At 32.7% G+C, this 22,737-nt stretch overlaps 1 protein-coding gene across 2 annotated transcripts in view; it reads left to right on the forward strand.

Annotated features, from left to right (window-relative positions):
• The window catches only part of CNTLN (centlein), a 307,277-nt gene that overhangs the window by 150,093 nt on the left and 134,447 nt on the right, over positions 1 to 22,737 (forward strand). For both annotated transcript variants that reach the window (XM_007098529.3, XM_042964431.1), the window contains exons 9-12: positions 4,454 to 4,630; positions 6,449 to 6,574; positions 16,337 to 16,458; positions 17,800 to 17,919. In XM_007098529.3, coding sequence (XP_007098591.2) covers positions 4,454 to 4,630; positions 6,449 to 6,574; positions 16,337 to 16,458; positions 17,800 to 17,919 — 545 coding nt within the window. The remainder of the gene's footprint in view (positions 1 to 4,453; positions 4,631 to 6,448; positions 6,575 to 16,336; positions 16,459 to 17,799; positions 17,920 to 22,737) is intronic.

Consider the following 22,737-nt stretch of genomic DNA (forward strand, 5'->3'; position numbering starts at 1 on the left):
AGATTTTAAACACACATGTATATTTAATATATACTTAATTTTCAGTGAGATTAGGGGAAATTATTTCCTTTGCTGAAGTATCATGTCCTTTTAAATGTTTTGTTTTGCAACAGGATACATTATTGACAGGTTTGAAATTTGTAAATTTCTTAAGTAAGATAATATGTATGAAATGCTTATCTATAGCTAGGAACACAATATTTTTTTTTACTAAATGGTAGTTACTATTATTTTAATATAGTAGGAAACAAATTACTATGATGAATTAAAATTTAATAAGGGAAAGCAATTTAACTTACAATTCTTTGTGATCGTTATGACTTTGACACAATTTTCTATTTATTAGGCATTATTCACTCAGCCCCTGTTCTATAATGCCATGCGATGTTGCTTCAACACAATTAGATATTTAATTTATATAATTCTTAACAGTTATTGACACAAAGCTTAAAGGTATCCCCTGTCCCCTTCTATGCTACATCTTCTACAGGACTTTTTGATCAAAATTGCCTTTGTGGATCAATGTGAAAGAGAAGTTATATATTAATAATGGTCAGTTTAAAGAGAGAGTTCCAGTTGGAGGCATTTGGACACATACTCCATTGATCACTTCTCATCAGGATTAACTATGGTCTAACACCATACCCTTCATTATCTTTTAAGATTGTGAACTATAGAGGTGAACAAGGATTTTCGATATTAGAGAAAAAACTGTTGATACACATACTAATAACTTCTAGTAAGAAAATTAAACTTTTCAAGCATTCTAGGATTTTAAGGGCAATAGACAGAATGAACTTCCTCAGACAGGGGGACTGATAGTCTTGATTTCAGTAAGCCTTCTATGCAGTGGTTGAAATGATAATGACAAGTAAAGATAAATACATTTCTCATATACTAAATATATGTATATAATTATTAAGTTTTAAAAGCAAGCTTAGTATAGTATGGATGGGGGGCAAAAGGGTAACTTTACAGTGGAGTAGTCTGACAAATGCTACTTAATCTAGGTGATCAAGGTCAACATCAATAGTCAAACCATGTTGATACTATGTACCTTTGATATGATATAATGAAAATGGTACTTTACTTCTGTGATCTTCCATCCCTGAACTCATAACCCCAGTCTAATCATGAGAAAAATTTAGACAGATTCCAATGGAGGGCTATCCTACAGTGCACTGCATATCATTTACTCATCAAAACTATCAGTGTTATCAAAAGGAAGGAAAGTCTGAAAAACTGTCAGAGCCAAGAGTTGCTGTCATGACAGGTGAATGTAATGTGATATTGTGGATGGGATCCTGGAACAGAAAAGGGATGTTATGTACAAACTATGGAGATTTGAATACATTATGGACTTCAGTTAAAAGTAAAGTGAATATTGTTTATTACTTGTAACAAATGTACAAAATATTAATTTTAGATGTTAATAATAGGGAACCTGGATGGGTGAGAGTGGGAGGTACAGGACTCTCTGTAACGTCTGCTTAGATTTTCTATAAGTGTAAAACTGCTCTAAAAAATTAAGCCTATTTTAAAAAGCAGATTAAAGGGCAGAATTACAATGGTTTTCCTTTTCTTTTTAACATCTGAGTAGTATAGCGCAAAGTTACCACTAGTGAACTGTAAGGGATGAAATTATAGAAAGATTTCCCATTTATATTTCTCTTATCTAACCTGAAAATTTTATAGTCAACTTTTATTCCTTTTATTTGAAGAAAAAATTTACATTTTGAAAAACTTTTAGTGATGTGTTCATTGTAAAATTTATTACTTTTAATAAAATTTAAAATTTATTAATTCAAATACATGTGAAAAAAATAATGCACATATAATTTTTCCACTAAGAAATAACACTAAGTAAAACATTTTAAGGTTTATTTTTTTCCTATGCACGTTTGATGAAATCTGTTTCTATATAATATATTCGTTGGTAACTTGCTTTTCTCATTTAACATTTTGTCATGGATATCTTTCTGTATCAACCCTCAGCATGACTAGAATGCTAAGCCAAAAGCTTGATATGCTTTTATGTGCTTTGATGGCTTTGATGCATATTTCAAAATTTCTCTAGAAAATTTGTAGGGGTTTATAACTCCCACAACCATGTTCTCAAAATACAGAAGTCATAAACTGAGTCTGGCCAACATCTTAAAATTAGGAGATTTCTGTTAGAAGTCCTGATTCCTTCTTTTGAAAAATCAGCAGCTCTGGCAGTAGTGGGCCACATTCATTCCTCTAGGGAAACAGTTGGTTGGAGCTGAGTTGCTGTTGCCATATACCCTTGTTATGACCTGAGGTGAGGCAGAGTGTCATTTGACATTTCATTTTACTTATACTTTTAAAAGTGGTCATATTAAGAGAAATATGAAAATACTTATTGTGCATATATCTCTAGCAAAAGTGATAAAAGGAAAGAGGGGGAGAGGATAAGATTAAAAAAAAAACAACCCGGGAGAATGTAGAAGTTGTTTTGTGGATGTAAAGAATGTATATACGTGTTTAATACGTCTATAAAGCATCTCTGTTGAATGAATTCTAAAGCTATAATTTTAAAACAAACCGAAAACAACCCATTTTACTTATTTACTTACATTATCTTCCCAGCTTCTATGTGAATTTGAGTTAATCATTATTACAGTTTTTGAAGTTCTGTTATTGTTTGTTGAAGAATTCTGAAGGACTGCTCCTTAAATATGAAATCATTTATGATGATGATAGTATCCACTGTTGGAGCATTTTTAGTGTCTTCATGAATATTTGAATTTATCATTGCAGCTTCTTGACTGGATATTTGTATTTTTATATTCATATCTACTACATATAATTCATTATTAAATAAATAAACTATTTAAACTCATTTAAAGAACATGGGATTTCTTACTGGATACACCAATAAAACTAAAGTTATGTTATTTCCATTTTATTCTAAATTTTTGTTTCACCTTGAACAACTTCTTTAAAAATACCTTTGGTAAATGATAGGATATTAATATATTCTTCATAATTTTATTTAAAGGAACCTGGATAAGAGCAGGTAGCTTTTGAAAACTGTTCAGATTGCCAGCCCAATCAAACGGAATAGTTATAAACATTGTAAATTTGCTTACACGATAGGAAGAGAAAATAAAATAAATAATAATCATATGGTGATTACAGGTGGGAGGAAAGAATAGGGAAAAATCATTTAGAGTTTGAAATAAAAGTGCTTGAAGTATTTTAATTTGATATTTAAAGAACGGTACTGGAGTAAGTATTTAATATATTGTAAATGTGGTAACTACAATATAAACAACGCTGAGAAAAATATTTAGCAATATAATAGAATGACGGTTGGAAAACAAATCAAGTGATTTAAATAGACAAAAGTGTAACAATGTAAATAAATCAAAGATGACCTCTCTCATAAATAATTAGAAGTTTGAATTAGGGCAGTTTTTTTCCCTTTCCCTAAAAAAAGAAAAAGTTAAAACCAGAAAAGGGTAAAATTTTCCAACATTGATTCAAAAAAGTTAAACATGTGTATTCTTCTGATAGCCCTTAGGAATATCATTTAGGATGGATAAGGTTTCCACATTTTAAATGAAACTATTTTCAGGGCTGCTTGCTCTATATCCAATATGAGAATCTTGTGATTGTAATCTTGACTTTCTTTGCTGGAAATCAACAAAAACTTTGTTTGCACTATGATTTAGTGTTTTTGTTTTTTGTAAGTGGAGTGCTTAATTTGAAATACAGTATGTGCATGGATTTTAATGGTCTCAAATATATTCAGTTGAGATGGTAGTAGAATTTTATAGAATGCTGGTTTTTTTGAACTGACATTTCTAAAAGATATCCTACATACTTAATTTTTCTGTGCTTTTTTCTTATAATTACAATGTGATGCTTACCATTAACAGATTATCTGACATAGTAATAAATTTCAAGAGAGAATATAATGGGCTGTATTGACTGAAAATATCAGAGTCTTTTGTGTTGATGTTATTAAATTATGATACACTGAAAGACAATTAGACCTATAGTGCTGTTGGTTTCCTTTTACCAGGTTTATATTCAGTGGTATTATATGACTCATGATGATCAAATGGTGGCTGGAGTATTTTGTGAAGAAATACATATGTGTATAATTGTATTTTTGAAATAATTAATTTACTTATGAGTGGTATATTTCATGCAACCATGCTTTAAATTTTTTCTTCTGCAAATCTGTATGGCAATATTATTTGGGAAAATATTTATACAGACTCTTGGCTATTTTATTGGAAAATGCCATTCTATTAGGATAATAGAAGTTTAGCTAATTCTAGTTTATAGTTCATTATTGAAATGAAATTTTCCCTCTCTGAATACTTATTTATATAATGTAATATTATGGATAAGTGTTTGCACATATATAAATAATATACAAACATGCATATATATTTGCAGTTACGCTTTTTTTTAATAGGTATCTCAACGGCCATCTTTATCGAGCTTAGAAACTTTAATGGTCTCACAGAAGTCTGAAATCGAGTATTTACAGGAAAAACTAAAAATAGCAAATGAAAAACTCTCAGAGAACAAATCTACCAACAAGGATTCCTCAGAGAAGGGCATCTGGACAAGTACTGAAGGAAAACATAAGGTAGGGACATTTTGTCATTTTGTGAATTTGTCAGGATGAGGCTGGCAAGACAAGCAATGAAGTTAAAAAACAGCAGCATTTACTTCTCTGCTTATATTTCTGGAAGCTTGAAAAATGTTATATGCCAAATGCTTGATAAAAAATTGTTGTGAGTAGAGAGTTTTCCCCTTTTAAAAACTAAATAATATATTCCTAATTTAATTAAATATATTAGCAGTAGTATAGCTGTTTGCAGTAGATTAACATTCTTAGGTTAAAAAGTTTTGCTAAGTATATGCCTCATGTATCTAATTTATAGCTAAGCTAATCTAGGTAAAAAATCATTTTAAAGTAGTATTAGTTGTTAAAAGAAAAATATATCTTAATGTTTCTATTTCATTCAGATATGATATTTAAAATACTGCCCATGTAGATATAAACTATAAAGTGGAATTTAACGTCAATTTATGGAATTTTATAATTTCATATTTAAACATGTAGCAACACAGAAAATAAGCAAATTTTCCATAGCATGTTTCTCATTTATTAGTGTCTAACTTTCCTTTTTGTAGTATTTGTATTACAGTATATATACACTATAGTATGTATTCCTGTTAGGCTGCAAGAGAGTCTATGAACATTGACCAATATAAAAATTTTATAATATCACGTTATAAATATGTTATTGTATAACATTGTAAATATGTAAATTCTAGATACATAGAAAAGTAAGAAAATTTAGACATATTTTTCTCACACTTGTTACTTCAGCATAGAAAATTTTTTTATAAACAGAATACTGTGTTTTCCAAGATAATTGTTTTTAATTCTTTACATTTTTTCTATGAATAGAACTGTCTTAATAAAGGAAGTATTTAAAAAGATCCAAGTTACTATTACAGTCTTTACTCCCTGTAATATTATTAGTAGTTTTCAGAAGAGTGAGCTTTATATATGTACATATGTATTTATTTATTTATTTAAACATAACTGCATTAAACATTTCTTGCCATTTTGGAGTAGTTTCAGAGTATTGAGCTTTATTTAAATGAAAGAAAACATTCCTAAAATGGAGATACATTATAGGTCTAATTTGGTCGCTTGCTACATTGCTGAACTTAAAAAATGAAACACTTTGATGTTTCGTTGCTTTTAACAAAAGTCAAGAAAATGAGAGGGATATTTGGAACGAAATTTTCTTTCTTTTTCATAAGGACATGCAGTAAGTATGAACAATATGTTGCCCAGCTTAATAGTTGCTCTCACATATTCCTTCTCCAGATTGGTATATGAAGCTGTACATAATATAAACACACATTCTTGTCTCTAGTTAGCCACATTATAGTTAATGACCATATGGTCATTATGGTATAAGATCTACTGTCTGTTGTATTTATATTCCTCAAGCATATTGTTCCTTCAACTTCACAGTGTGTTAAACTATTTCAAAGGGAAAAAAATCCTTTCCCTCTTGTTTCTGGTTGTCCTATCAAGTGTAACCTTGGACCCTTATAGAGCAATTAGACCAGCCTCTATCCCCTCCTTTGTAATGAGGTTTCTTGCATTTCTGAGTCTATAACCCTTTAGTCTTCCCTAATGGGACATCATTATTCTGAAAGAAACAATGTAAATGTAAATGAATATTCTCATTAACGAGTCACAGAGAAACCTTTAGCGGTAGCACTGTGGTAATTCCGCTTGTTATTTCTCTGGTATTCCATGCAGGATTTTTTTTATAATTCATTATTAGTATTCAAAATTACTTGTTCTTTAATTTTGCATGTCTTTCATAATCCAGTGTTCCAACTAGTTCAACCATGTCCTTGTTTTATTCTCGAGGAACCACCTGTGAAACGTTCAAGGTCTTTGTCCCCAAAGAGTTCTTTCACAGACTCAGAGGAGCTGAGGAAGCTGAGGAAAGCTGAAAGAAAGATTGAAAACTTAGAGAAGGCGCTACAACTAAAGGTGAACATTAAATCATTTCTTTAGTAATAACCTTGCAAAGATAAAGATATACCAAAGTAAACATTCCCTTTACAAATCACTGCTTATCATTTATCTTTCCTGAATTTAATTACGTGTATAAAAATGTATCATCGTTTGGTCTTGCGTCTTAGATAATAAAGTAACAAAAAAAATTTGCTGCTTGTAAGTAAATATTTATCCACTACTTTAAAATTGTTTGGAAAAAAAATAAAATTGTTTGGAAAAAAATAAAATTGTAAAAAAATAAAATTATTTGGGAAGATTTTGGCTTAATATTGGGAATAAATTTCTTATAGCTCCTCAGAGACAAAAAAAAAAATAGAACTATAGCAAGTAGAGAATTTTTCATAGTTCTCTATATGTGATAAGCATATAAAAAGAAAAGTGAGTTAAAAACTATACTCACCTAGCTCAAGTCACTTACAATTGTCCTTTAAAGACAAATTACATAGTTAAAATGGCAAATATGTTATTTTTTCCATTTGACTATATTGAGGGTTTTTATTTTTTCTGAATTTAATATGGCTAAACTTGTGATTCTTTATGCACGACTACCCAAAGGCCTATACTATTTGAGAAGTAGCCATTTAATTGAATCTCAAATAGTTTTAAGACATTTTATGACAAGACCATTGTTTAACACATGATTAGAATCCAATACATTTAAAGCTCAGATTCTTTGTCATATAATATAGGTTATTCTTAGGGAGAAAAAAGTTTGTCTTATATTATGTGTGCTGTGGAATAAGATGTGGTTTTGAGGTATAGTTAACCTAAGCTACAATTAATACTTTTTTCTGCCTTTCCACTAAACAATAATTTATATTTATAGAGTTAAACTTTAGTTCTAAAAGAAAGGAAAATTATCATCTCTTTTTCTACAAAAAATAAAATGATCAGATGACATCAACTTGCTAGTATTTAACCTACTTGAAATTTATACACCTGGAGTTACTGATTTGTTTACTTGGTTCATTTATTATTACTATTTTTTGTAATCTCTATACCCATCATGAGGCTTGAAGTCACAACCCCGAGGTCAAGAGTCACATGGTCTTCCAACTGAACCAGCTAGGTGTCCCACACCTGGAGTTACTTGCTAATGTGTTTGTTTACTCAATAACAACTTACTGAGCAGTGCAACTAGCCAAACAAGTCACTTGTAAAAAAGGAGACTCTTAGATAACTATCATTCAAGACCCTTTCTCTAGTTAAGAAGATGCTATATGAGCAGTTTGAATCTAGTACATTAGTGTAAACATGGGAGTACACACAGGATATTAAGGGCATGTTTAGGAAGCCATGTTATCATCTTCCTCCTTTTGCATAATTCTTGAAATTCACATACCAAGGCTTCTATCCTGTATTAATCTGGGTTCTTCAGAGAAACAGAACCAGTAGGATAGAAACCTTTCAGTTTTCCTAATGAGGTGTCATTATTCTGAAAAAGATCTATATCTAATCTATATCTATATATCTATATCCATCTATCTGTCTATCTCAAGAGAGAGAAAGAGAGAAACAGACATAGATAGATTGATTTACTATAAGGAATTGGGTCATACAATTATGGAGTCTGAGAAGTCTAAGATCTACAGTTGTCAAACTGGAAAGCTGGAGAGCCAGTGGTATGGTTTCAGCCTGGGTCCAAAGGCCTGAAAACCAGGAAGCTGATGGTATAAGTTCCAGTCCCAATCTGAATCTGAGTCCAAAGGGACAAAACCAATGTCTCAGCTAAAAAGCAAAAAAAATAAAAATAAAATAAAAGCATTCTTTCTTATGCAGCCTTTTATTCAACTCAGGCCTTTGGTGATTTGGATGAATCCTATCACTTTGGGAAGGACAGTATGCTTTACTCAGTCTTGTGATTCACATGTTCCTTTTGTACAAAAACACCCTCACAGATACACCCAGGAAAAATGATTAACCTAATATCTGATCAGTCAAGTTGACACATAAAATTAACTCACATATCCCACTCAATAGTAACAGATCTCCACGTACTTGCCCCCAAACTCTCTGAGTCTTGGACATGGCAGGAAGGAATAGAGCAATTAAGATATTTTTAGATCTATCTGAATTTCTTGCTTGAAAAAGAGTCTCAGAAGCATTGTACTAATTTCTTACTGCTTTTTCCTAACAACTACACTTTTGGATGAGGCTTCAAGCTTATTTTCAGAGTACAATTCTTTCTTCACACAATTTCTTGTTCATTTATACTTCTTCTGTATTCCTTTTTGAAGTTGGTTAGTGATAATTATGAATTTCAAATGTATGTTTTCTTCTATAGATTTGCAAGATAAGGGGAAAATGCGAGTAGATGTTTTTCACTGTATTTTGTCATTTAGTAGGAAAGGATTTCTTGTTTTGAAAGAGCAAAATAGTTGAATGAAAAAAGCACTATAATCAAGACCATTTATCCAAAGAAGTAGGTAAACAAAACCTGTAAAGTAAAAGCAATTCCAAAGAGAGTGATTGGGTCCAGGATACTTTTTAACTTACAGCCTTATTTTAGTAAGTATACCTATCATATTTAGTGAAGACACGAAACTTCTTCCTGTATTTCTCTTAATTAGGCTTTAGTATTAATATTATTACTGTTGCTCAAGTGCATGTGAATATAAGGTAAGATAAGAAGTAATGATGTGTCTGTAATAGTTTCTTGGGGCTGCCATGGCAAACTACCACAACCTGCCTGGCTTACAAGAACAGAAATTTATTGACTCAAAGTCCTGGAGGCCACAAAGTTCCAAAATCAAGATGTCCATAGGGTTAGTTCCTTCTGAAGCCTGTGAGGGAGAGAATCCATTTCTCTCTTCTAGTTTCTAATAGTCTCAGGTGTTCCTCCATGTATAGATGGCACTCTCCCTGTGTCTTCATACTTCACACCATCTTCCCTCAATGTGTGTGTCTCTCTGTGTGTCTAAATTTCTCCTTGTTATAAAGACACCAGTCAATTGGATTAGGACCTATCCTATCCTAAGGATCTCATTTTAACTTAATTACCTCCGTAAAGACGTATACCAAGGGGTTAGTACTCGAACATACCTTTCTGAAGGGCATTTATTTCAACCCCCAACAGTGTCTTATGGTTTTTAATATGCATTTTTTGGTCATGGTGCTCCTTTTGTAGACCATTACCCATTAATACCTATTGATATTTATCATGGCCTTCCCATATTAGTATTCTACTGAATACTGCTCTGCCAGAAGCTAATGGGAATATGACAGAGAAAAATGTTCTGTGCTCAATTATCATAAGCAGTGGATTAAAATCTCTTTTTTTTCTGTGAGCTGTTAAGATATCAATGTGTACTGTGAATCTATAGAAAGGTATAATTTATTTCCCAGATCTACTTGATTATATTAATAATAGGTATATTAATATACCTATTAATATTTCACAAAAAACTATTGTCCATGGAAGACACCTGTTGGAACTACTAAACTAAACACATGCTCCATGGCACAGTAGATAGCTGTGAGCACTGAGGCTGACACGGGGTTTGATTCCATGAACTGTGAGATCATGCCTGAGCCAAAATCAAGAATCAGATGCTTAACTGACTGAGCCACCTAGGTCCCCTGCAGTAGATACATTTAGGTCCCAAGTTGATCACCAAGGTGGACTGTAGGGAAAGCAGGACAAATAAGCTTCTCCAGATAACCTCTACCATGGAACAATGTATGTGCACTTTGATATATTGAAATGCTCCTTACTGTATCAGTAGTAAGTCATGCATATTATTCTAATACTAGTAATGAATTATGTAAAAATATTTGTACATTATCTTGTTTAGCTTATTTCTGTGAATTGTTGTACATATTTTCAAGATGAGTGACCAAAGTTGTAAATAAAAGAACCAATAGTAATAAAAGAGTTGAAAACTGTTATTCTAAACATCCCAACCATTTCCAAATCCTGACTTCCTAAGTGTAGTTATCTAACAATGTATAAACTATAATTTGGAAAGCAATGCATCTGAGTTTTATGAAATCTTTACTATTCTTGGGATCACTAATGCCATGAATCTCTGTTTTATGAACTTTAATGCATTTGATAACTTGATTCTATTCTCACTTTTCTATACCATTTAATAACATCAGTGTGTCCTTTGAATATAGTTTATATGTCTTTTTATTTTTCAATGCTCTAATATGCATTCTTTATACATTCAACTTTATACACTTTGCTAAAATTAATCATCCGTGGAATCCTTGGTATTTTATGAAAGGTTTTTCTTTTTTTAACTTTTTAAAAACCTTGCTATTATTCTATGAAGATTGAGCCACTGTTTTATTAACAGTACTCATATTCTTAGTTTGCCTCATGCCTGTCATGGAGCCTTTGACCAAATTAGTAGATTAGATCAAGACTCATTTTTATTCTTATGAACTCAAAAGTAAAATTGCAGGGGCGCCTGGGCGGCTCAGTCAGTTAAGCGGCCGACTTCGGCTCAGGTCATGATCTCGCGGTTCGTGAGTTTGAGCCCCACATCGGGCTCTGTGCTGACCGCTCAGAGCCTGGAGCCTGTTTCAGATTCTGTGTTTCCCTCTCTCTCTGACCCTCCCCCATTCATGCTCTGTCTCTCTCTGTCTCAAAAATAAATAAACGTTAAAAAATATATTTTAAAAAAAAGTAAAATTGCAGATACCATGAAACAAAGTCCCTTGTTACAATCTTTCTATTTTCTAATGTTTTAGTCCTTCACACTTGTTTGTATATAGAAATTAGAGCCTCTAGTTTGGCTAGTTTAATTGCAAAATATAGTGAAGGTGGTCAGTAAGTGTTTTATTGAGTGATCTAATTAATAAATGGACCTAATTCAGTGACTGCCCTTGGGATATTTTTGAGTGTATCCTCTTGGGAAAGTGTAGCGATTAGTGATATTAAATATATCTTTCAGTCTTTACATTTGATTTTGTTATAAGATCTTTGGGTACAGTATTTCCCAAATGAAGTACTATGGTTTTGACTTAGGCAATTATAGTCAAATGAGACTTAAAGAATCATAATCCAAACTATGGTTAATTTGTATTTGTTATAATATTATAAAAAAATATTTTGATTATTCTTTCTACACATTAAATATTTCTTTTGAGATAGTTAACTTTTGCCTGAAGACTTCAGCTAAATCTGTTCTTGCACTAAAATAGGGAAAAATGTTTTTCTTTGAATATATATTATCTATCTATGTATCTATTTATCTATCCTATATTTACATATCTCTATAATTCTGTCTATTTGTAAAGTAGGCCAAAGGAACAATAGTCTCTAGGACTTATTTAACCCATGTGTTAAAATTTGTTAGTAGCATTCTCAAAGGACAAATCTATGGATGAAACTGCATTTTAAAATAATAATTGTTATAAATTATGCCTATCAAATTGATTTGTGAAATAATCCCTAGTTTACTTTCATTTGTAATAATTTAGATCTTAGTAATTTTATAAGGAATATGTAAATACTCCAGCATTAGTTGTAGTAAATTATGAAGCATGCGTTATTAAAGGAGAAAGCTCCTCTATAAAACTACTTTCCCATAATCACTACTTAATGGAGGGAGCCCCCTATTTCAATTACTATAGAAAAATCAAAACTTTTTGCTAATATGAAATACATTACACCAAAGTTTTACAGAGGTGGCTACGGTGAGTGCTTTGTTTAAGTATTATGCCTAAGACAGAGTCTGGCATATTGTGGGTGACATTTAGGACTCAGGAAATTTTTATTGAGTCTTAATCTTCGGTTTAATAGCCTAAGATAGTTGATTTCTCTATAAGAACTAGGGAAAATATTGGGTATAAATTCAGTGATTAGTGGAAGCTGAGACAGTACTGTAAAATGCTAAAATAATGATAGTACTAACAATAAGAAACTCCATTTGTTCCATAGACTTAACAGAAGATTTTTTGTGAAAGACAACACAAAAAATTTGGATATCCCATTTGATTAATTTTTACTTGTTGGGCAGTCTTTTATTTATTTTTTAAAATTTTTTTGGGGGGTGGGCTAAAACACTTTTAATAACCATCACAGGTAATTTTGATGCAGGTGGTCAGTGGGCACCACTATAATTGAATGTTTCAACATCATTTTTATTTTTATTTTTATTTAATTATTTTTGTAGCTTTATGTAATTTATTTTTTTTTATTTTTTTGAATTTACATCCAAATTAGTTAGCATATAGTGCAACAATGATTTCAGGAATAGACTCCTTAGTGCCCCTTACCCATTTAGCCCATCCCCCCTCCCACAACCCCTCCAATAACCCTCAGTTTGTTCTCCATATTTATGAGTCTTTCCTGTTTTGTCCTCCTCCCTGTTTTTATATTATTTTTGTTTCCCTTCCCTATGTTCATCTGTTTTATCTCTTAAAGTCCTCATATGAGTTAAGTCATATGATTTTTGTCTTTCTCTGACTAATTTCACTTAGCATAATACCCCCCAGTTCCATCCACGTAGTTGCGAATGGCAAGATTTCATTCTTTTTGACTGCCAAGTAATACTCCATTGTATATATACACACCACATTTTCTTTATCCATTCATCCACCGATGGACATTTGGGCTCTTTCCATACTTTGGCTATTGTTCATAGTGCTGCTATAAACATGGGGGTGCATGTGTCCCTTTGAAACAGCACACCTGTGTCCTGTGGATAAATGCCTAGTAGTGCAATTGCTGGGTCATAGGGTTGTTCTATTTTTAATTTTTTGAGGAACCTCCATACTGTTTTCCAGAGTGGCTGCACCAGCTTGCATTCCCACCAACAATGCAAAAGAGATCCTCTTTCTCCGCATCCTCTCCAACATCCTTGCAACAGTTGTTGCCTGAGTGGTTAATGTTAGCCATTCTGACACGTGTGAGGTGGTATCTCATTGTGGTTTTGATTTGTATTTCCCTGATGATGAGTGATGTTGAGCATTTTTTCATGTGTCGGTTGGCCATCTGGATGTCTTCTTTGGAGAAGTGTCTATTCACGTCTTTTGTTGTTGGGCAGTCTTTTAAATTCTTTTTACTCAGAGCTTCTAGGGACTCTTAACACAGACTTTTAATGATTCCAAAACACTGGGTTTGTATGTAATCATTTCTAAGAAATTCATTGTAAAATAAGAGTTTGTGGGGAGGGATTTTGATTCAATGAAGAGTAATTAGAGAAAGCTATTTTAGAATTTAACAAAATATTCAGCTTAACTATGTTCATTTGAAAATTGTGTTTTGGGGGCACTTGGGAGGCTCAGTCAGTTTAAGCAGCCAAGGTTTGGTTTGTAAATTTGGTTTATGAGTTCAAGCTCCATGTCGGGCTGTGTTGACAGTGCAGGACTTGCTTCAGAGTCCCTCTCTCCCTCTCTCTACCCTTCCCCTGTTCGTGCTCGCTCTCTCTCTTTTGTGTGTATGCTCTGTCTCCCTCCCTCTCTCAAAATAAAGAAGTAAACTTTAAAAAAGAAAAGAAAAGAAAATTGTGTTTTGACATGAATCTTTTTAATACCTATACATTTCTTATAATTATTTTATTAATAAGTTTATAGTATATCCTGTTTAAAATCCTAATAAATCTGATTAGTTCTTAAAGAATTCTAATAAACACAATGAACTTATCTTCATTTATGAGGAAGTAACATTATTAATTATTACTTTTCTATTTGGTTAATTTAAATTATTTCACCTAAGTTTAGAAAGCTTATCATTTACAGAAGTAAAGTGATGTTTGGATTGTTTACCAACAGTAGGGAAAACTTAAGGTCAAGGGTAAATCATCCTGGGGTGCCTGGGTGGCTCAGTTAAGCATCAGACTTGAGCTAAGGTCATGATCTTGTGGTCTGTGAGTTCGAGCCCAGCATTGGTCTTTGTGCTGACAGCTTGGAGCCTGGAGCCTGCTTTGGATTCTGTGTCTCCCTCTCTCTCTGCCCCTCCACCACTCACACTCTGTTAATAAATAAACATTAAAAATTTTTTCTTAAAAGGGGTAAATCATTCTTTTGTCTTGGAATAGGAGAGATATAAATAGCTTTTATTTTAAAGATGGAGAAACTGGGACACACTGAATTTTAGTAACTATGTCAAGGTAAAATATACTAACTGTGAGCAGGAAGAGTTGAACTCTTATCAGCACTTAACACTCTGCATGTAATAGACTCTTAATATATGGTTCTTCAGTTGAAATGAGCAAAATTCAATTCAGTATCCTGAATTTTTAACCATGGTATTAAACCATGCTACTCTTTAGCAAGTTTGCAGTATCTGTAATCTGTTTATCTTCTAAAGCTCTTCAGGATAACGTTTATTCTGATTGCCCCTTTCAAGTGATGCCATTCTCGTGCGTTTTCATCAAGCACTTCCATTTCCAGATGGCATACAGACGCTTGGTGCACACAGGACTCAGATACTTCCTAATAACTACTTGAGAGATTTATTGAAGTTATCCTACTAGACCTACATTCAAAGTGGAATGACAAAATATCCATACTGTTGAGACAGGTAGAATTGCAGTAAAATAATGCAAACTCTGTAAGTATTATCTCACTGTTGAGATGAGAAGTAGATGGTTCAGGAATCCATGAATTTGGCTTCTTCATGATAAGGACATCAGTTAATACCTGGGAAAATGAAAGGGAAGAAAGCTAACTTCTGCTTTGTGCCTCTATCGGGCAAGCATAGTGCCAGTGGCTTTACCTGCATATTTGCTCATTTAATTTAGTCATCATTATTTAAATCTCTGTGCTCTTTTCAGTATTTTACAGAAAAAGAAATTGAATTAATTTAAATAGTATTCTTAAGACTATTCAGCCAACATGAGAAAGCTCTAAGAATAAATTTCAGATTTTTCTGACTGCCATGTGCCTACTCATTTCACCTCACCGTAATGTTAGAGAGTACCTGTTGCCTCCACTAAATAACTATACAGGTTCCTTCATAGAGAAATATGAAAAAGTTTAAAAAACAAATTTGAAATTCACATGGTTAAATTCAAGGAGTTACTTTACTTTGAGAAACAGTGCATATGTAACATAAATACATCCTCTAGGAACTGAAAATTTGGCCTTGATAAGTTCCTTTTTGTGGGTATATCTAAATGAAGACATATTTCATGTACTCTATTTTGAACACTTAGAAGTTGTTGACTTTAATGGTATAACCCAGTAATGTTTCTATGACCTCTTCAAGAGTACAAAGCCCAGTTCTTCCATTTCGATTCTGTACAATGCAGCCCAGAATGTTACACTATGCTACTTCAGACATAGGTCCAAACTGATTTTTTTCCTCCTGTGTAATCCCTATGCTTTGTATTAAGCGAATCATAAATCCATGGGCAGAAGCATTGATCTTACTACGATTAGTGTTTTTACACTAATTCTATGCGTTTATAATTACGAAAATAAAATTTTGTTATATACAGACTAACCCTTTTGTTGAAAAAGAAATTAAAATTCTGTAAAATTGACTCAAATATTTGTATGTGTACTAATTGACTACAGGGAAAGGAATGGAACTAATTTGACAGCAAAATTTTGAAATTACTAAGCTTAAAAAAAATGCAGTGCATCTGTTGAATTTACCAAGCAAACCTATTTTGTGACTTTAAGAATCCTTCCCTTTTTTCTGTTTAAATAAGTATTACAAATTAATTTATATTTACTGTTTACTTTCAAATTTCATATTTAGATGGGAACCTTTTATTTGCAACATTATACTCATACTTTTTAAAACTTGTGTACTTGCTTTTTTGTGTTCTACAGAGCCAAGAAAATGATGAGCTAAGAGATGCCCATGAAAAACGCAAGGAAAGGCTACAGATGTTACAGACCAACTACAGAGCAGTAAAAGAGCAATTAAAACAGTGGGAAGAAGGCAGTGGCATGTGAGTTACATAGCTCATAAAGGCATTTCCCTAAATATTAAATGGAATCGAGTAGCATCGTATAGGTGTTTTAATGGCTTTTGTTTGATTTTAAAGAAATTACGTGGTATTCAAATCTTTCTTGTGAAGTTTTGAATAGATAATACAATAAATGAAAGCAGATAAATATGCTAGCAATAACTGTAGATATTCCTATCATTTGCAGATTTCATAATGTAGGTGATGATGAATTATTGTATACATTTAAATATCAATAGAGTAGATTAGTAAAGTAGATAACTTAATGCAAAATTAGTTCATACCCAAATGATTGAAAAAGTAAATAAATAAAATAATGGTAATACACAGTTTATAACTCTTTACTTGAAAGACCAGAGAAATATGAAATTCACATATATAGTTAACTATCTTAAAACTACTTCAACCTAGTATGCAATTTGAAAATCTTTACTATCCATCAGTTTGTTCTGCAGCTTATCTGAATGAATTGGCGGTCTCAGTTCAATTGCTCTGAACAGGTGTTCAGATCTTGGTTAGTCGTAAGTGGCTCCCCTGTTAACAGTATCAACAGAGGGCAAAGGACTGAATGAGTACAGAAAATCTACTACCCTCTCATCTTTTGAGATGGATCCTTTAGGGCAATGTTGATGATACACATTGGTCTGTTCTGTAGAGAAATACTGTTTCTAAATTGGCCAGTACAGCACTTTTACAAAATAAAAACGAAGAGTTTGTTTTATGTACAGAAATTGAAAACATAAAGGGCATTTGGCATGTTTTGTAGGTAATTGTCACATCTAATTTTTTCTTTTGAAGAATGGAAAATGTTTCATATCACTTGTCAGTAAAGTAGTGATAAAGCAATTTGTCCTGCATTTAGCCTCTGCTCACCTAACTTTAGTAGTCACTAGAAGTGTGAAAACTACTTTCTGACATATTTACTGATGATAGCTTGTTTTAAGAGAAAGTGCATATATGGCATTCAGATTGGTTGGCAAAAAATTCTAGATGAGTTGATTGCTTATAATCCTTTTTTAGAAAGTGGCCATCCTGCAATATATGTTTTATTATTACTAGAATGAATAGAGAGAAATAGACCTAAGACTGTCATATTTCTGCTTAAATGTTTGCTTTCTGTAGTAGCAGGTTAGTCTTTTGGAAATTTTCACACAGGATTTTAATTTCTACATACTTAGGTTTGAGGAAATTCATTCCATAAATAGTGAGCTTGAATTTAGAAATTTGGTCAATATATGTTTTTAAATTTTAGGGAGTGTATAAATAAATTTACATTGCATTTTGAACATATTAAGGAAGAAAACAACTTCATTTTAAAAATAGGACTCCTATCAGAAAAATAAAGAGAGCAGATCCCCAACAACTTCGCCAAGAAGATTCTGATGCTGTGTGGAATGAACTGGCCTATTTCAAAAGGGAGAACCAGGAGCTAATGATTGAAAAGTGAGTTTCTTTTTTAACAACATGGACTTAGATAAACATTTGGGAGAAATTTTTTGTGGCTTAAAGGTCGTGAGAGAAATACCTTATAAAATTTGAAAATGAAATAATCTGGTTTTTGTTAATAAAAATAAAGAAAAAAAAAAGAATAGCTTTTTAAATATATATATATGTATAATGCAATAACAAGTTGCACATTTGCTAGCTCTAGCCGAAACTGTATAATATGATCTAGGGATTGTGTTAATTAATGTGGCTCTCATCTGTTGGAGGTGTCGCTCTTCATTAGCTTGTATTTTAGACACTGCCGTGCTTCATTTTTGGAATGAGGTGGAGAGGGGATAACCTAGCCAGCCATCCTTGTTTGATCTCCTAGATACATACGCAATGCAGAATGCCTGAGCTCTCTTGGTTCCCTGCCCTGTCCTGCTAATCCCAGCTGAGCTCATTATGGTGTAGCCTTGCTGCTACTCTTGGAGCCAGAGCTGTCCAAGCTAATTACTGGTAGCAGCAGAACTGCCTGTTAAGGGTCTGGTATGGATCTGCTAACATGGTCCTTGGTAGTGACCTGCAAAAGACACGAGGGAATTGCTTTCTTTCTTGCTGTGCACTGCCTGTCCTTTGGGCTTAATGCTGATCCCTCCACATAGGTCTTTTAGCTGCCCTAAGTATAAAACTTGATGAAGGATACTCATATTTTAGAAAACATACAGTTTTCTTGCTTGATCTTATAATTCACAGGCTATTATATTCAGCTTGGCAAAGACAGAACACTTTTTATTTTGAAATTTAAAGGACTTAAACCAACATAATTAGCCTCTTCTGCTACTTAACTATTTTTTCATTTAGAGCTAATTTTTGACATCAAGAGCATGCAGTTTTTTTGAAAGCCTGATGTCTTTTAGATTACTAGAATTTAGCATCATGTGGCATAATGCAATTAAATATCATTGAATTTTTTTAGCTGAAAATCGGACTCATACTTTATATATTATATGATAACACATGTAACTTTAGATTACACCTTTTCCATATGATGATAAACTTTTAAGGAAATGATATGTCAGACTAAAATGTGTACTTCCAATGACCTCTTAAAGTACACTACACTCTGTTAGTGCTAAAGTCTTATGCTGATAAGAAAGTTTCTTATCTTGAAAATTATTTATAGATTTATCCAGAAATAGTCCCTGACAATTTTTAATAGCTTTAATGAAATATAATTCACAAGCCATGTGATTTGCCATAGAGAGTGAATAATTCCATGGCTTTTGGTGCATTCAAAGAGTTATACATCCACCATTGCAATAAATTTTAGAACATTCTCATTTATCCCCTCCCCCACACTGCACACCACTTAGCTGTTACTTCCCCAATTCCTCTACCACCACGACACCTTTTAGGTAACCAGTAATCTACTTTCTGTGTCTATAGGTTTACCTACTTGGGGCATTGAGAACCTCATTAGATGATGTTATAGTTTTTGCTTCAACTATCAAACACAATTTTAAAACTTCAAAAGAAGGATGTTTTTAGCCTTTCCACCGTTATTTTTTCATTTCTGACCTTCCAGGTTCTCTTCTTTTATCATTTTATTTCTGTTTGAAGAGCTTCCCTTTAGATTTTCATTTAGGGTAAGTTGGCTAGCAACAAATTCTCTAATATTTCCTTTATTTAAAATGTCTTCATGTCAGCTTCATTCCAGAAGGATATTTTCACTGATTAGAGAATTCTAGTTTAGCATTTTTTTTCTTTAGGACTTGAAAAATCTGGCACTTCCATGTTTTCTGATGAAAAATACACTGTTGTTTTAATTATTCCTCTAAAGGGAGTGCATCATTCTCTTTAACTACTTCCAATCATTTTCATTTGTCTTTACTTTTCAGAAGTTTAATTATGACCTGTGTTGGCATGGATTTCTTTTGGTTTATCCTGTTTGGGATTTTCTAAGCTTCTTGAAACTCTAGGTTTGTGTTCTTTGTCAAATTGGGAAATTTTCCTCTTTATTTCTTTAAATACTTTTTTCAGGCCCACATTCTTTTTCCTCTCCTTTTGGAACTCTATTTTCATGAATGTTAGATTTTTTAGTATTAACCTACAGGTCCCTGAATCTTTGTTCATTTTATTTTTAAGCCTATTTTATCAGTGTCATTAAAGCTGGGTAATTTCTATTGTTCTGTCTTCAAGTTCACTGATTTTTTTCCTCTTTCATCTGCTGTTGAACCCATGCATTGAGTTTTTTACTTTGGTTTTTATAACTTTCAGTTTTAAAATTTCCATTTGATTCTTATATCACTGATTTATTTGCTGAGACTTCCTATTTTATTTGTCTCAAGATCATTCATAATTGTTTATTGGAGCATTTTAATCATGGCTACTTTAAAATCTTTGTCAAGGAGCACCTGGCTGGCTCAGTTGGTAGAGCATGTGACTCTTGTTCTCAGGGTCATGAGTTCAAGCCCCACGTTGGGTGTAGAGATTACTTTAAAAAAAATCCTTGCCAAGTAATTCTAACATGTGCATTATTATCTTGGTGGTGGTATTTCTTAATTACAATTTCTCCTTCAAGTTGAGATTTTTTTGTTCTTGGTATGATGAGTGATTTTCACTTGTCTCCATTGGGAGTGTTTTATGTTTGAGACTTTAGATCTTATTTAAATCTTTTATTTTAATAGATCTCTGATGATAATTGTGTCTAAGGGAGAGGGTCCTATCAATACTGGGAGAAGTGATGGCAGTCTTAGCTCCTAACTTGACCCCTGCTGACACTGCATTAAAGGATGTGTGAAGGGGTGCCTCAGTGTACTTGATGAGGGTAGAACTTCAGGCTTCTCGTTTGACCTTCCTTTATTGACAGAAATAGCAAGAATTTTTTTTTAATTCCTTTTTCCAGTGGTATATGGCGGGAATAGAGTGGTTATTGTCAGTATGATTTCTGTCCTACTTGTTTGCCCATTTCTCAGTTGCTTGGCTAGGGAGGGCAGAATTTGCTTGAGACTGTTTTTTATTTGTGTCCATTAGCATTTTGAGGTTGTGGATTTCTCTAGTACCTACTTTGAGATATTTGGGAGGAAAGAAGAAAGCCAGAGAATTTATCACTGTGGGTTGTTCTTCTACTCCTATGGTCCCTCTCGTGTCCTTCTTCTTTTCCCTGCCTTTCAGAGTTTTCTAATATTTGTTTTGTGTTATCACATTCAGGGTTTTTATATTTAACTAGTGGGATGAATAGGGATAGACATGTCTACTTCTTTTTGTCAGGGACTAGAAGTATTAGCTTATTTTTCTGTGGACCAGGCAGTATTATTTTTGTGTCATACATGTGGCATCTAGTTTAATACTTAGCCCTGACTATTTAAGACTAGAACATATAAAAGAAGATGTCCTACTAAAACTACTTCCAACCAAATTTGAATAGTACTTCCAAATTCAATCTTAAAAGTTGAGTTAACTTTTGAAGATCCTAATAAAAAATTGTGTGGCAGCTCTAAGTCAGTTTATAAAATACGTTAAAGGAAATGATGCTACCACTGACCCATACTATAGTGTTTCTACCATTGAATATGGTCAGAAGTATGTTGCTGCTGTAGTATAAGAATGTGAGGACTTGAGAAATTTGCATGGAATATAGTTCCTATATTCATAAAATATATGTACTTATTAGATCATAATGATGTTATTATAAAAGACCAAGAACTTCACAATCTATGAGCTAATAAATTGGCTTGTTCCCTCAGTATTTATCTAACAAATATTCATATATTTTCATTTATTCACTATTTAAACAATATAATTCAGAGCTACACATAAGCTATGTATATTGAATATACAGTGGTGTATTGAAGAATAATAATTGCAGACTCTTAAGGAGATTTATTTTAGGGCCATCTGCCATGTGCCAGTGAGGTGAAACCATTCTTTGGGATGCGAGGTAGTGAGAGGCAAGGAAAGCTTGCAGAAATGCCAGGCTTACTCAGCTTTTCCACTTAGTTGAGGATGTTGCCTTACTATAACTGAGTTAGATTTATGAACCAACAAAGTCATATTAACATTCTCCTAAATGAAGAAGTTAACATTTTCCTAAAGACAAAAATATTTGTGTACTTTATTTCTGAGTAGTGATATAAAACTATAAAAAGAGGTGCAGTTGCCACAGGATATTTAGCTTTTCTTATATTGCAAATTCAACATGTCCTTGAAGTCAAGGGAAGGTATACTGACATTCACTGGATGTTTATCTGCATCTTTGGCTAAATAAATCAGGAACTTGCAGTGGGTGGGTAATTTTGGTCTTTTTGTACTAATCCATAGCCTATATAAAAATGCTACATCTGAGTACTCTGGTAGGTCCAGGTAAACACAGAAAAATAATATGCCACCCTTTTTTTTTTTTATCAGGACCTCATACAGCTTAACAGCAAAAACAAGCAAAAGGGCGATAAGAGCTATAAGGGAATAGTAGTGGCATAAAGTAGGGAAAATAGCATTATGATTTGTCCATTTGTCCAAACCAGAAACCTAGTGGGTTATAACTGATTTATACCTCTATCTGACCTCCTTCTAAGAGTCTTAATGATTCCATATCACAAATATCTCTAAAATATATCTGTTTTTCCACTCTTACTATCAATGCCCTTGTCCAAAAACTACCATCATATCTTTCCTGCTCATGTAGAATAAACTTGTAAATATCTCCCTACATCCACTGTTATACCCTTGAATCCATTTTCCCCCTAATGCTGCAGGGTGATCTTTTAAAAATACATATAAGAACATAACTTTCCCTTGTTTAAAACCCTTTAGCATCTTTCCATTGCTCTTAAA

Source organism: Panthera tigris, chromosome D4 (genome assembly GCF_018350195.1).
Source record: "Panthera tigris isolate Pti1 chromosome D4, P.tigris_Pti1_mat1.1, whole genome shotgun sequence".
NCBI classification, from domain to species: Eukaryota; Metazoa; Chordata; class Mammalia; order Carnivora; family Felidae; genus Panthera; species Panthera tigris.